General features: G+C 34.7%; 1 protein-coding gene across 6 annotated transcripts in view; it reads left to right on the top strand.

Moving 5' to 3' along the window:
- Adamts3 (ADAM metallopeptidase with thrombospondin type 1 motif 3) overlaps positions 1 to 15,046 on the top strand; it is a 244,478-nt gene that overhangs the window by 216,729 nt on the left and 12,703 nt on the right. For 5 of the 6 annotated variants that reach the window (XM_074042029.1, XM_074042030.1, XM_074042032.1 and 2 more), the window contains 6 exons: positions 676 to 821; positions 1,978 to 2,153; positions 3,630 to 3,763; positions 6,019 to 6,142; positions 9,685 to 9,765; positions 10,915 to 11,078. In XM_074042029.1, coding sequence (XP_073898130.1) covers positions 676 to 821; positions 1,978 to 2,153; positions 3,630 to 3,763; positions 6,019 to 6,142; positions 9,685 to 9,765; positions 10,915 to 11,078 — 825 coding nt within the window. Of the gene's footprint in view, positions 1 to 675; positions 822 to 1,977; positions 2,154 to 3,629; positions 3,764 to 6,018; positions 6,143 to 8,072; positions 8,157 to 9,684; positions 9,766 to 10,914; positions 11,079 to 15,046 lie in introns of all 6 variants that reach the window. The other variant, XM_074042034.1, reaches the window with a different exon arrangement.

Here is a 15,046-nt window from a genome sequence, read left to right on the forward strand (position 1 = left end):
AAGGAAGACAACACCTTTTGAATACATGTTGTATCCTGGGCACCACAAATAAGTGTCTCTGTGGGATCAAGGTTGTAGTAGTCGCCTTAGTTGCTTCTTCATCAGATGGCCCTTCAACTACTCAGGAAATTTTGTGCCCTAATTATCCTCATCTAAAAAGTGAAGATCATCATCTGATTTATTTCCTAGAAGAATCACTATGAATTACAATTTTATAAAGAAATAAAAGTGCTTTGAAAGCTGAACATGGCTTGGGGTATTTTGTGTTAGTTATGTCCTAAGTTGAGATATGTATTTTCCCATCATCACTTTAAGTTGAGTACATTGCCCTTAGTAAGCCCTGAGATGATATAGGTAATGAGAAATGAGTGGTAGAATAATACCTATTGGGCAAGTTGGCACTCAGAAAATTGATGATGATTCCTGATTCTCACTGTTGAGTGTGTGGTTTAAAAATGTGTCTGAGTGAATGTTACCTCTTTAATTTAATATTATACTTTAAAATGCAACCCTAAGTTAGAGCATCTTAGTGGTATAATTACTTTTGGATATTTTAAATGTACCTTTCCCTGGAGGAAAAACAAAAAGTGAAGACTAAGTAAGTGGTTCTTATATAACACCTTCAGCTTTAGTGTATGCATGATTTTCACCATTGTCTCTTGTTACTTTCCTAAGTGGTGCTATAAGGGTCATTGCATGTGGAAGAATGCTAATCAACAAAAACAAGATGGCAATTGGGGGTCTTGGACCAAATTTGGCTCCTGTTCCAGGACGTGTGGAACTGGTGTTCGTTTCAGAACACGCCAATGCAATAACCCCACGTGAGTGTAATTCCTAAAATCTTTGTTACCTTTGGATAGACCATTATTTGTATTCTGTTTCATAAACTGCATGCAAAATACAGTACATAAAAACACATTGTTTATAGTTCAGAAACCAGTGTATTTGTATAAATCTTCATTTATTAATCTGGTAAAGACTAGTCGATGATGAAGATGAAAAGCTCGAATGAGAGACTTTGGAAAATTGCTGTTCGGGAGTATGAAGGAAATGAGCCAATGGATTAAGGTGGCCATAGGGCCAGGGCACTGTAGACTATGAGACCCACCTCCAGCAGCAAGGGGCTTGGGGCAGGAGCACTACCAACCACACAGATTCATTCCTGGGGTAGGTGGGATCACTTCAGAGTAGGGAAAAGAAAGATAGTAACAGATGTCCAGGGAACTACTGCCAGAGAAGACATTCATTCACTCAGCCCTAACTTATTCAGTCCTTATCATATGCTCTTTTTTATTTTGCAAACAAAAAAATGAAATTATTAAACTTAGGACATTCTTTGTTATCTCTAGTTTAACATGTAAAAGCCCTTTCTCTGTTTCTGGCAACAGGATAACTCTAAGCATGTCTTATAAAGACTACAGGGGACGCAAACCTGTCTTCATGAAAAGAGATGATAATAATATTAGAAGTAACAAGACCAATCAATGTTTAATAGGAAGAAAAACAAAGGTTCACTATGAGTCAGGGTCTGTTCTAAGAGCTTTAAACATTTTATCTTATTTAATCCTTGTAACTTTTCTCTTTGAATGATAGTTTTTTATTTGCATTTTATCTAGGAAGAAGCAGAGATATAGAGCTATGATCAAAGTTCCTTTGAGTCACATCTACATGTTTTGCACATGGTAGAAATATAAGTTTTTGAGTCCCTGTACATGCTTTTGATCTCTTTGTATACTTTTGCCATGTGTTTAAAACATAGTGTTTGGAAAGCTGATGTAAGTTGAGTTTTGGGGTCTTTTACCCCACAGCAAATAAAGAGGAGTGTTTTAGGAAGGGACTGGAATTAGGAAGTATGAGTTCATTCACTCTGTACTGGAAGCTCAGAAGCTCTGGCTCTCTGCCCTCTAGCACTATGTCTGCAAGCTTGAGTTCTGGGCCAAAGCCAAACTGCCTTTTTAAATGTTGTCTTTTCTTTAGGCCCATCAATGGTGGTCAGGATTGTCCTGGTGTTAATTTCGAGTACCAGCTTTGTAATACAGAAGAATGCCAAAAGCACTTTGAGGACTTCAGAGCACAGCAGTGCCAGCAGCGTAACTCCCACTTTGAATACCAGAATACCAAACACCACTGGTTGCCATATGAACACCCTGACTGTGAGTAGACGCTCTCTTTTTCCTGCTGTGTGGACGGTCACTTAAATGAATTTAAGTTTGCCAACCCCAACCCCTTGGATTCTTGATCCTTACTTGGTAACACAGGAAACATGGTGCTTATAGGGGAAAGTCCTCCTAGGTTTCCAATGATCAGGCTAAAGGACTCCTTTCTGTAGAAAGCTAGGGATTGTGATAGAAGTACTTTCTCGCAAACAGCCTGATCACCATTGCTAGTGAAACTGAAGCAGTGCGTGGGAGATATTGAATTTCCTGATTCAGCTGATATCCCTCTACCAGGAAATAAAGAGCGAAAACTATAGTCCTTTTACAGTTGAGTCAAGACCAAGAAAGAGACCATTATTTAATAGTAAAAAGCATTTCATAACCTTTTACTTTTATACACTAGTAATCAAAAAATACACTTGGAAATTCTCTTTTAATGTTTCACTTCTTACCCTTGAATTCTTGATTAAATATCTTTAGATAGAAACCTCTTGTCATATTTCTTATGGGTGAATAAAAGAAAATGTTACATAACTATCATGATATAATATGCCACTGGATTCAGTTTATAGCTCTTTTAAAAAAATGGTAAGTACATATAGGTCAAAGTTGCAACACATTCAAAATAAATGCACTATTTTAAAATTTATTTTGGTTAAGTGAGTCACATAAATTTTGATGAGATGCTACAAAGGACAAAGACTGTACTATGGATTGAGTCAAACCAAAGAGAAGCCCTTTCAGTGTTTGGAATATTAGTAACACAAAACTGGTTTTGAATCAAAGTTTATTTAATCCAGAGGAACTAATACAGAAACCTTAAAGTGACAGAGGTCAACATGAGAAGGGGATTAGGCATTAGTGTAAAGATCAGTTAGAGATGAATCAACATGGGTTGTAACACATGGGTACATGAAAGCAATAGTAGGACTCTCTGTATAGCTATTCTTAACTAGCAAAAACGCTTTGTCTTCCTTATTATGCTTGTGTCTTTTCTTCAGCAAAATTAGTGATAAGGGCAGAACAGGACCTGCCTGGAACTGAGGGGAGGAGTGGGGAGAGGGAGAAGGAGGAGGAGGGTAGGGTGGAGAAATGACCCAAACAATGTATGCACATGTGAATAAATGAATAAAAAAAATTTTATTTAAGAGTTGTGGTGAAATCTACAACCTGGAAGACTAAGACAGTCCCAATTTATACTTGATGCAAAATATATATAATATAATGTACATTTATTAATTGATCTCTTTTCACATTCAGTAGTTTAGATGACAAATTGATTATCGCTCACATTAAAACAAATATGCATACTGGCATTTTTGCACATTTCTCTTAGTCCTTATTTTACTTATTTATACAGTGTTTCTTTTGCTTTCAAGAACCCATATTGAAAATTTGTGCTTTAAAAATAAACTATGCTGTCCGAATATTCTATTTTTATGTAGAGTTAATTTTATCTTCCTTTTTATGCAGCCAAGAAAAGATGCCACCTTTACTGTCAATCCAAAGAGACTGGAGATGTTGCTTATATGAAACAACTAGTACACGATGGAACACGCTGTTCTTACAAAGACCCGTATAGCATATGTGTGCGAGGAGAGTGTGTAGTAAGTTAAAACTGCTTCCTCAAAGCTTCCTATGGTAGTGGGCAACTCTATGTTTATTACCATTTGTACACATATTTTAAATTATTTTCCACTGATTCTTATTTGCAAAGTCATATTATAACAATAATCTATAAACAATTGAGTAGAAAAAATAAAATTTGAGACAAATTGTGCTTAAAATCACTCTTTGGTCACTCGCAGAATCAAGATTCAAATACAGTTTTCCTTACACATTTGTTGCAGCCTTTTCTAAGTAGTGGATGTCTAGTTTGGAATACAGCATTTGGGAACAAAGGATTTGCCTTGAGCATTTTACTAATAGCAACTTACTATTGAACTAGAAGTCTTTTCTAAAAAGATTCCAATGCTAAGTGTAATTTGTCCTATGTTTCAGAGATAATACCAGTGTCTCTTTCTCCCTCTGCTGTCTTCCAGTTGATTCTGCGTTTAAGCAGTGAATTCCACATTAGAACAAAAGTTACAGAGAAGAAAAAGGGTTTTTTTTGGTCTCACTTAATCTCCTTTTTTAAAAAACACAGTTATTGCTCATATTCACAGTTAATAGGAAATGATCCTTATTAACTGAAATGCTGTTCCTAATGTCTATTTCCTTTTCACTTCACAAAACTGAAGTATGCAGATGTGATGTCTCTTTTCAACTAAAGTGACCCTGAAAGTAGATATCTTAGTCCATTTAATGTTGCTGTAACAGAATACCACAGGTTGGGTAATTTATGAATACATTTATTTGGCTTACGGTTCTGGAGGCTAGAAAGACCTAAGGCATGGTGCCAGCATCTACTTAATATCTGGCAAAGACCTTCCTGCTGTGCCATCCCATGGTAGAAGGGGAAGAGGGCATATGTATCAAAGAGAGCAAGAGGGAAGCAAATTTATAATAAGCTTGCTCACAGTAGTCAACCTATTTCCACTGAGGCCTCATCTAATCATGTCTGGTTAGGTACTGCCTCCCCACACTGTTAATTAGAGATTAGATTTCCAACACATGCTTTTTGAGGGGGCACATACAAACTGTAATAGTTGGATATGTGTCATCGTCATTTTTTACTTCCTACAGTATCAAGCACCTTACTTACATGTGCTGTCATTATTTTCTCTGCCCACTTTTGTGTCAAACTTATGAGTGCTGTGGTGATCATGTATCATTATCATTATCCTACACTGATTTATTTTATTTAAGGACCTGCCCCAGTCCAGAAAACCTTCAGTATTTCCCTATTAATGTGAAAATGTCAGTTGTAGCTAGCATTCAAAGCCTCTACATCCTGTGCTGGTGCAGATCTTTGACTATTCTTCCCTATTGTGCAGCGCTCACCTTCCAGTAACTTAAATATAGGTTTAAATATTGTCTCAGAACTTACTTTCCATGAACATAGAATTTCCAAGGCTGTGTTTGAAACTCTCTGCACTCCTGAAATGCCTTTCCACTTTCTCTACATTCTTTCAGGGCCCGAGAAAGTTTACTGAGCTTTTACGAAGTTTTGTCTCACATCCTAACTTAAAGATTGCAGTAATGTACAACTCAATAGTAATTAGAGCAATGATATCATTATTCATCACTATAAACATGAACGCAATAAGGGAATAGCAACATTGTATTGTTTTTCCTCCCTAACATTAGCTACATATTTGCTTAGTATTTATTTGATTAGGACAACTTAAGTTAGGAAAATATTTCATTAGACTGGGGAAAACTGTTTATTGCTTAGAGTAAAAGTCATTTGATTACACACTTGTTCTTCAAAAGATTGAGGCATGAGAACTCATGACAACAGTGAAAGTTTGGTGCAAACTTGCTAACTGGGCTATGATTAAACACATAGTTCATCATTCTTTGGGATGTTTTCTTATTTTGTTTATATTTATTTATTTATTTAGTACTGGGGTTTGAACTCAGGGCATCTGTTCTACCACTTGAACCAAACCTCCAATCCTTTTTACTTTAGATTTTTTTCTTTTAGATAGCATTTTGCACTTTTAGTTTGTGCCAGCGTCTGGGTGCTATCTTCCTACTCCTCCTGAGTAGCTGAGATCACAGGCAGGTACCACCATGCCTGCTTGTTGAAAAGAGGTTTTACTAACTTTTTGCCTGGGCTGCTCTAGAACCATGATCCTCCCAATCTCTGCCTCCTCAGTAGCTGGGATTACAGGCATGAGCTGTCACACCTGACCTAGGATGTTGTTTTCTCCTTACCACATTAAAATTAGCTGCATTTAATATCTTCTTTTCCTAGAAAGTGGGCTGTGATAAAGAAATCGGTTCCAACAAGGTTGAGGATAAATGTGGTGTCTGTGGAGGAGATAATTCCCACTGTCGAACTGTGAAGGGGACATTTACCAGAACGCCCAGGAAGCTTGGTAAGTCCTGGAGCACTCTTGTGAATTAATATCCTTCTTGTGATTGAATGTTTGTGAGATATCCTCCTTAAGAAGTACAGGATTTTCTCAATGAATATGACCAAAAAATAGCTGATAATTTATCTCAATTTTAATTACTTTTACTTAAAAAAATAAAACTTAGAATTCCTACTCCATAGAATTCATGATGAGAAATATATCTACTAATATTAAATAAGGAAAAAAGTCAATATTAATTATAGAAGTTAGCAAAAATCTGCATTATGTTTTATTTTGCATTTTTATTAAAGTGCAGATATAATTAGAAGGCTTATTTTTGACTATCTGTAGCACATGAATTGACCAGAAGTTAAGAAAATTACAAAATTTTATAACTTTTAAATGTTGCATTTAGTTTTACTTCTTTTCACATTAAAACTAAGCCATTTCTTCCTGTTTATAAATCTATGACTCTAAAAGGACCTGTATGTCACATAATTTTTAAGAATTTATTTTAAACATTGAGATACTACCAAAAGGGGGAACTTTTATGTTCCTTATGCCTTCAACCTATGTTAAATATACATTGATGGCCTGTATGTGGAACAGAAAGCAATCCTCATGCATCAGATATGTAAAAGTGTTAGTAATTTCACAATGTTCATTGGAATTTTCATAAAAGATTTGTATACAAACATTACTGAATCATTTCTTCAATTTGCACAATATTCAATCAATCAATAAGATTTATTGAGCAAATCCTTCTGGGAACTCAACATTCATATAAACTTGGTGGTGTGCTTTCTTGAACGTTCTTGCATCTTCTAAGACACTTAGTATAATATCTTATAGAATGATAAAGAATAAATGAGAAGGGGGGAGAAATGACCCAAAAATTGCATGCACATATGAATAAAAGATATATAAAAAAAGGAACAAATGAAGAACAAATAGAATGTACTTTAAGTACATTGAAATGGTGGTAATTTTTCATTTTATAAAAATGGTAGTCTTCATTCAAATGGAATAATTATTATTCCTTTTTATGCCCATTATACCCTAGATTTCTAGTTGATTCCACTTATATCAGCTTTCTTTGCTGATATATTTAGGATGGCAGAGCTGGGTGACTATACTCCCCTATTCCACTTATTGATGTTTTTACTATTCCTTTGTGATGAGTTATCATGCTTTGTTGTTTGAAAGTTATTTAAAAGCAAATATTGTCATTTCTGGATGATTATATTATTACCATAGTTTTGTATCATTTTAATAAAGCAAAAAGAATTAGAATTATAAATGTTTATATATGTATACATACTATGATTTGGTAAGAATGAAATACAATTTGCTCCATATTGCTGTAAAATAATGAACTATGCTTACTTTAAAGTTATATATTATTTTTTCTTTTGGCTATAAATAATTAATTTACCTTATTTCCAGAGTGAATTAATGTAAGAAAAATTACCATGGTCATTCATTCATTCTGTATTATGTGTAATAATACCTGCAAATTAAAGTCAAAAAATATGAGAAAACATTCATCAATCATACTGAATCAAACCATTCAAAGACAATTTAGCATCCATTTCTCTGCACTGATGTCATCCCAGTAATTTAAAAGACTAATTAACCTTTTCCAACAGGAAAACATTTAAGCAAGAGGTGCCATAAAGAACTCACGTTGCTGGAAAATGAAATCTGCAAGTATTCAACTTCAAATCACCTACATCATTTTGCATTCATGCTTAGTCTTACTTTCATTGACTATTAACAGTTAATTGGCATTAGTTAACATTGTGAATGCATTTTGACTTCAACATATAAAATTACAGAACCTATTTTATATCTTATCTAATAAAATATATATGGCTTATGGGATAGTCAATGAAACAGCAAGACTTTGATAAACATGAAACCTCCACTAATTAATGACATTCTATTTAAGGGAAGACAAGAGGCGCTTTCACTTTACCCAAAGGAGCCCGTAATATTTCTCTTGCTGAAACAAGAGAAGCTAAAAATGTACTGGGTAAGTTGTAGCAAACTGCAGAAAGATGGCATCCATAAATGGCATCAAGCTGTTTTGCTATACTTGACATCCCAAGCATGTTGCTTCTAGCCATTTCATACTCAGGCAAACATGGTGCCGTTCATGGCTTGGACTTTACCTTAGGTTACCATGCAAAACCCTGGTCCCCACATGATCACTCCACTTATTTAGAACACTATTAAATATTGTGAAAAAGCTGGGTAATTCTACCTGTAGGTACATAATAATTATACATATACAAATGACAAAAATATGGCTTTTTTTCGATTCCTTGACAGTTACATATTGATAACTGAATTTCTGTCAATGCTCATCCTTTATTATGTGCATTAGATATTTCACAATGTACTAAAAGCATAGACTGCATAATTTCACCCTCACACACACGCACATATATATATATATATATATATATATATATATGTAAATATATATAGCACTCCCTAACCTCAGAGTCTTGAGCTCTACCACTTGAGCTGTGTTACCAGTTCTTTTGCTTTTAGTTTTTTTTACAGATAGTGTCTCCTGCTAACATTTGCCCAGCCTGACCTCAGACCAAAAACCGTCTATCTCCACCTCTCAAGTAGCTGGGATTATAGGCATAAGTCTGTAATCAGTCTTATTTACTTTTGTTGGAAATGAAATATAACATCTTAGTCTATTTGAGCTGACTACTGGTGATATGTATAGTTGTGACTATAACTCTAAGTAATCTTAAAATAAGTTTAGTACATGTGATAATATTAAGCATATTTTAACATAGGAATGATACATGATTTAAAACCCAAAGTAACCAATATAAGCTTACTGATTTTATCACTTCTGGCTTAGAAGATGAATGTAAAGGTAATACATGACATATAACTTGCATATATTTTCAAATTAAATGGTTTGGTCAAATGTACAAAATGTATTTTAAAATAGTCAAGTCATAAAACTTTTTTAAAACTTTAAAATTACTTGCTATTCACAAGAAAAAATCATTTATCAATTTTTCTTCTATAATTTCTTTAGAATAAAGTAGGTTTTTGAATATGAAAATATTTCAGTAAATGGATTATCTGTCTATGACTGCCACTTAAGGTTTTTAAAACAATATGTAAGCAGGTAAACTATTTCAAGGTCACCATGTGGAGAATTTTTGCTCAAAACTGGCCCCCTTTGAAAGGGTGGTTTAGAAACTAGAGTCACATAACTCAGGAAAGTATAGTGTTTGCCTGAATTGTTATTGCTGCAGTTCTTAGGTAAATACAAGATAGCTGATTAATAAGTTGGTTACAAGAGTCACTTTTTTCCCTCTTGAATAAAAAGAAAGGTTTTCTGAATCCCTTGCAGAACATCACAAAGACTCCCAATGTTTCAAAGTTACATCGCTGAAACTGCTTCTTTTGGTTTATGGATGCCCTCTTCTGCATGCAGGAGCTGTAAGAACGTAGTGCTCAACTAACCATGGTTGTTGCTTTTGTTTTCTTCTTTGCTTCCTCCAATATTTACTACACATGCAAAGGGTACCTTAAGATGTTTGATATACCCCCTGGGGCTAGACATGTGTCAATCCAAGAAGACGAGGCTTCTCCTCATATTCTTGGTAAGTTTCTGTCTGCTGGCGTTGCTTTAGTGTGCACTTAAACAATGAAATGTCAAGGAAATCACACACATAGAGGAATATGTGTGTGTGTGCATGTGTGTACGTGTATATTCAAGAGTCAGAATTGTAGACAATTCACTGACTGGATATTATGTGAGGTTTTCTCATTTCTTCTAATTGTTCTTACTTTAAAACATGCAAAAATAACACTTTAAAGTTACATAAAGGGAAAACTAGTTTACAAGTTTTTATTTGTTGTGCATTTTTGTTATGTATTAGAAGTTGAAAAAATATTAATAAAAGGTGCTAAACTGAGGAATAAGATCAGAAAAATTCATTGCTACTCTAATGTAAAATTTTCCCAATATCTGAAAAGTGTTAGGTTTTTGACTGGCACCTATGGATCTAGTTGTATGATTGATTATAATTTCCAAAACAAGATTAGTTAAAAATAGTCAGATTTTCTACCAACATTTTCAGTGTTGGTAGTAACTTATGAAATTTTGTTTTCTAAAATCATTTTATGCTAATATACACCTCTAAGATTTAAAGTTTATCATTTTACCTACTATAGATGCATTTTATTTTATAATATATAGTAGGTCTATAATATTAAGAATTCTGTCAGCAGAAAGCAGCTTTTTCTAACTATATAAGTAGGTGATATGGCCTTGGAATTTTACAGTCATCAGAAAAATTTTTGACCTGAAAATCAGTTCAACTATTTTTTGAGACTGTTAACTTTTGACCACCTTTATATGACATACTAACATAAATTGCTTATATTAATTCTTGGAGAAGTATCCATTATTTCCAAAATGGTCCTAGCTTTTTGGGAAAATGTATAGAATGAATGAATTAGAAATTATTCATCGCTTTGACAATGTTTTCAAATGGGAATATTTGCAAACATTATTTTGGCCTATTTAACCATCTTGGCATTGTGTTTGACTCAGTAGGAATGCTTCTTGAGAGTTTTTAATTTCTACTGAAGGAAATGGCAATACTGTTAGAGCAAACACTCATTTCGATTGCTTGATACTAATAAAGAAACATAGTCATTAATTTATAGAAGATAGACTTACTATGGATCTTCAACATTGTAATGTGATAAAATTCTACTCTGGATACTTATTTTCCTTCCTTTAGCTATTAAGAACCAAGCTACAGGTCACTACATTTTAAATGGCAAAGGGGAAGAAACCAAGTCACGGACCTTCATTGACCTTGGTGTGGAGTGGGATTATAACATTGAAGATGACATTGAAACTCTTCACACTGATGGACCTTTACATAATCCTGTTATTGTTCTGGTATGTAGCACTATGAGCTGTTATGTAGTTGGCTTAATTTTATAATTTACCTGAAAATATTTTTCGTGGACATTGAATGTTTATTTAGTCGCTTGGTCTTTTTAGAATTCTATTTATTTCTCCCAGGAAACATTGTCATATGTTTTAGTAATATAACCTGAATAAGACAGTATTATGACTATTTATTCTTTAAAGACAATGAAAAAAGAAAAAGAAATTTATATATTTGTCCACATATTACCATTTCTGAAGCTCTTCATTCTTTCTGTCTAGTATCATTTTTCTTCAATATAAAGAACTTCCTTTAGCATTTCTTGTGTGGTGGGTGTACTTGCAAAGAATTCTCTTACTTATCAAAAATATCATTTTACCCTCATTTTGAAGGCTATCTGCACTAGATATTGAATCTGGGGTTGCTAATTCCTTTTTAAAAGCATTTTAAGATGTCTTTATGTTTTTATAGGGAACTAGAGGGATTTAGAGGCCTAGCAAAGAAAAAATAAAACCATATAAGAGCAGTAATACACAAAAGCTTTGTGTATAGGTTTGCAAGTGGGGTTAGCACTCAGAAAACAGCAGGGACCCCAGGGAGAAGAGGGGACAGAGGCGAGAAGGGACTCCTTCTGTCTAGGTGATATCACTCAGTAGCACCACAGTCGGGGGTGGGAGGGAGTTTGACTCAGAAAGTTCCTAAAGACAGGCAGCGTCTGATCCTTATAGCCACAGTCTTATTCACACCCAGCAAATATTTTGTGCCATTTCATGCAGGTATGCTATAAATAACTAAAAATTCTTCTTGTTAATCAGATGTGTAAAATTTTGTGGTAGAGGACTTTTGAGCTGACAGGTCTCAGCCTGCTGTCAATATAGAAGCAGCTGAGGGGCAATATACAGGAAGCATCTTAAACTTGTCCTCCAAGTGTTATTGATGATCAGAGCCTCATTTATATTGCTGCTCCGAATGTGGTGTACCAATTGTGTCTGGCTGCTTTTAAGGATTGTCTCTTTATTGTGTTGATTTTGTAGCTATTTTTCTATGAAATACTTAGTTTGTGGTGGTCTTTGTACATGTAATGTTGCATTTATTGGAAATCCTGACAGTAAGTTGATGTTTTTTACCCCATTAGGGTTATTTTCTTGTTATGTCTTCAAGGTTGTTGCCCCCTACTCCATCTTTTTCTTTTTTATTCATGGAACTCCTTTACATGCTTGTTAAACCAGTTGAAACTGTTCCACAAGGCTCAGGCTCTGTTTATTCTTTTATAATCTGTAAAAAAATGTTTTCGGATTTCTTAGTATCTATTGAGCTCTGTTTAAATTCACCAACAGTTTCTTATGTGATATCCAATCTACCCTGAGCCTATTTAGTAAATTTTTTCTTGTCACATGGTGTGTTTTCCTATTATTTCCATTTAGTTCTTTTGACTTCTCTGCTGAAATATGTTTACTCATTATTAACAACTTATTCTTTAAGTTCTGGATCTTCATGTTGTATGGTTCTATTGGCTGCTTTTTTCCTTTTTGACTATGGGTCACATTTTCCTACTTGTACTTTATTTTTATACTGGGCATTATGGATGTTTTAAGGTGTTTGGTTATTTGGTTTTGTTTAACAGGCAGTTAAGTCTTTGTCAGATCCTTCTGTTTCTTTGAAGCCTGGTTTTAGTCTTCATTAGGACTCATCTATGTCAATTTTGTCCTTGTGGCATGACCTTACAGAGTACCTCAAGTGTTGGTGAGGCATCTTCACTTTGCTGGATAAGAACTTCTTCAACTCTCAGCCTTGCTTACCTCTGGTATTTTTGTCCTACCCCCAATAATCACTCATTGATAAAGCACATGGCATATTGGCCAGGGTGTGCACAGACCTGTCCTCAGATAAGCTACTGAGGAGCTTCTAGGCCACCACTTCATCTCATCAGCTTAGTGACGCTGCTCGGCCTGTCTCAGGCTCTTCCTCCCTGGCCAAGGTCCACATTCTGGCCTCATCAAGACCCACACCTAATTCTTTTCTCTGCTCACCCCAAAAGTTTCCTCATATGTTCTGCCCAGTTTTATGGTTTTTAATAGCAAGAAGGCAACTCCATTACTCTCATGGAAGAAAGCATCTACTTGATTTGTTTGGAAATGTGTTGTTGGATTCCCTGTTTAAACTATTTACTAATCAACAACCAAAAAGTATTTTTATTGTTTGAAAATAATTTCCCTTTTGAAATACCTTTTTGAATCTTTTGCCTATTGTTAAAGTTGGGTTTTATTCTTTTTATGGAGAATTTAGTTGATTATGTATACTTGATAAATCCTCTGTGAAATATGTGATTAGCAAATATTTTCTTTCAGTCCACGGATTATTTTTTCCTTCTTTTAGCACTACTAAAGTTAAAGTCCAGCTTTCCAGGTTTTATTTTGTTTTGTGATACTGAAGACTAAATCTAGGGTTTGCCACGCTAGGCAAGCAGTCTACCACTGAGCTATATCCTTAGCCCTTGGTTTTTTGAGACAGAGTCTTGCTCTGTCTCAAATTTTTACAAAATTTTTACAAAAATTTTTACAAAAAAGAAGTAGGAGAAATGTTTTGATGTTGGAGTAGGCAAATTTTTTTCATAACCCCCAAATTTCAATTCATAAAAAAAATAATAACCCGGTAATTGTGGGCAAGGTGGGACACACCTGGAATCCCAGAGTTTGAGAGGAGGATTACAAATTCAAGGCCAGCCTAAGCTATACCTGGCTCTCCCTGGTGGTTATAGTCACATGGCTGTCAAAGGGCCTCAGAAGATTGCTCCCAAGCTTTTCCATGTGGTGACTGGCAGGCCTTCATGGCTTGCCAACTGAGCCTCTTCATTGGCTGCTTCAGTGTCCTTAAAACATGTCCCTGACTTCCCTTAGAGTGAGCAATTCCAGTGACAGAGAAAGTGAGGTAGTGCAACTACTGCAGAGGCTGCCATCTTTTAAAACCACTACAACATCTAGTTCTAGTACTATTTGTTGAAAAAAAAGTCTGTTCTCCTTTTATGTTTAAACTTACTTGTCCAAATTTATGTGAATCTATTCATGGGTTCTCACTCTATTCCATTGGTTTGACAATTTTATAGCAAAAATATACTAATAAAAATTCTATTTAGGTTATATTTAGGTCATTGAAAGAGTGGAGAGCAGAAGCTCTATTTCACTCATAAATAATTTCACTAAATTCCTTTCCAGCAGCTTAGGTATACAAGTGAACCATAACCATCATGGTAGATAGACTGCCTCAAAGCTCTGCCAGCTGCTTATAATGTGAGCACAAGACACAAAAAGGAGATTTGTAGCTAGGAGAGGCAGGGTAGTTGGATAAGCAGTGCTGTACTTTCTTTTCCACTTTATAGAACGGGGCCCCGGGTCTGGAGCCCTTGACCATGGAGGCCAGTCTATTGGGTTGAAAGAATTAAATGTCTGGCTAGAGTGTGAGAGTTGGTACTTGACATTTGAACTCAGGACCTCATGTTTACTAAGCAGGCACTCTCACTTTAGCCACTCAGCCAACCCAGTACTTCACTTTTAATGCTGTTTAAAAAAAAAAAAAAACAACAAACAAAACAAAAACACAACTCAGATCCTTCACTCCAATGGATTCAGATTCAGTAACACCTATTTCTCAAACAAAGCCTGTTGATAAAAGTTTAATTAAAAATATCAATGGCTTGTACATATTTATCCTTTTGTTAATTATACAACCCTACAAAAAGGTACAATAATTATCAATTAAGACATTTTTCAAAAAAGACTGATTTTCTCTATTAAAGAGGACTCACAACTATGCAAGGCACAGTGGACAAAATATAAGTGAGTAATAGGGAAACTAAACTTACACTTATCATATAATGATCTTTTTCTCATCCAATTAATAAAGTTAAAAATTATATATAGTGCTAAATGTGGCATTTTCAGCTACTCTCATTATGAAAGTAACAATTGTTCACCAACCC

Source organism: Castor canadensis, chromosome 9 (assembly GCF_047511655.1).
Source record: "Castor canadensis chromosome 9, mCasCan1.hap1v2, whole genome shotgun sequence".
Taxonomy (NCBI): domain Eukaryota; kingdom Metazoa; phylum Chordata; class Mammalia; order Rodentia; family Castoridae; genus Castor; species Castor canadensis.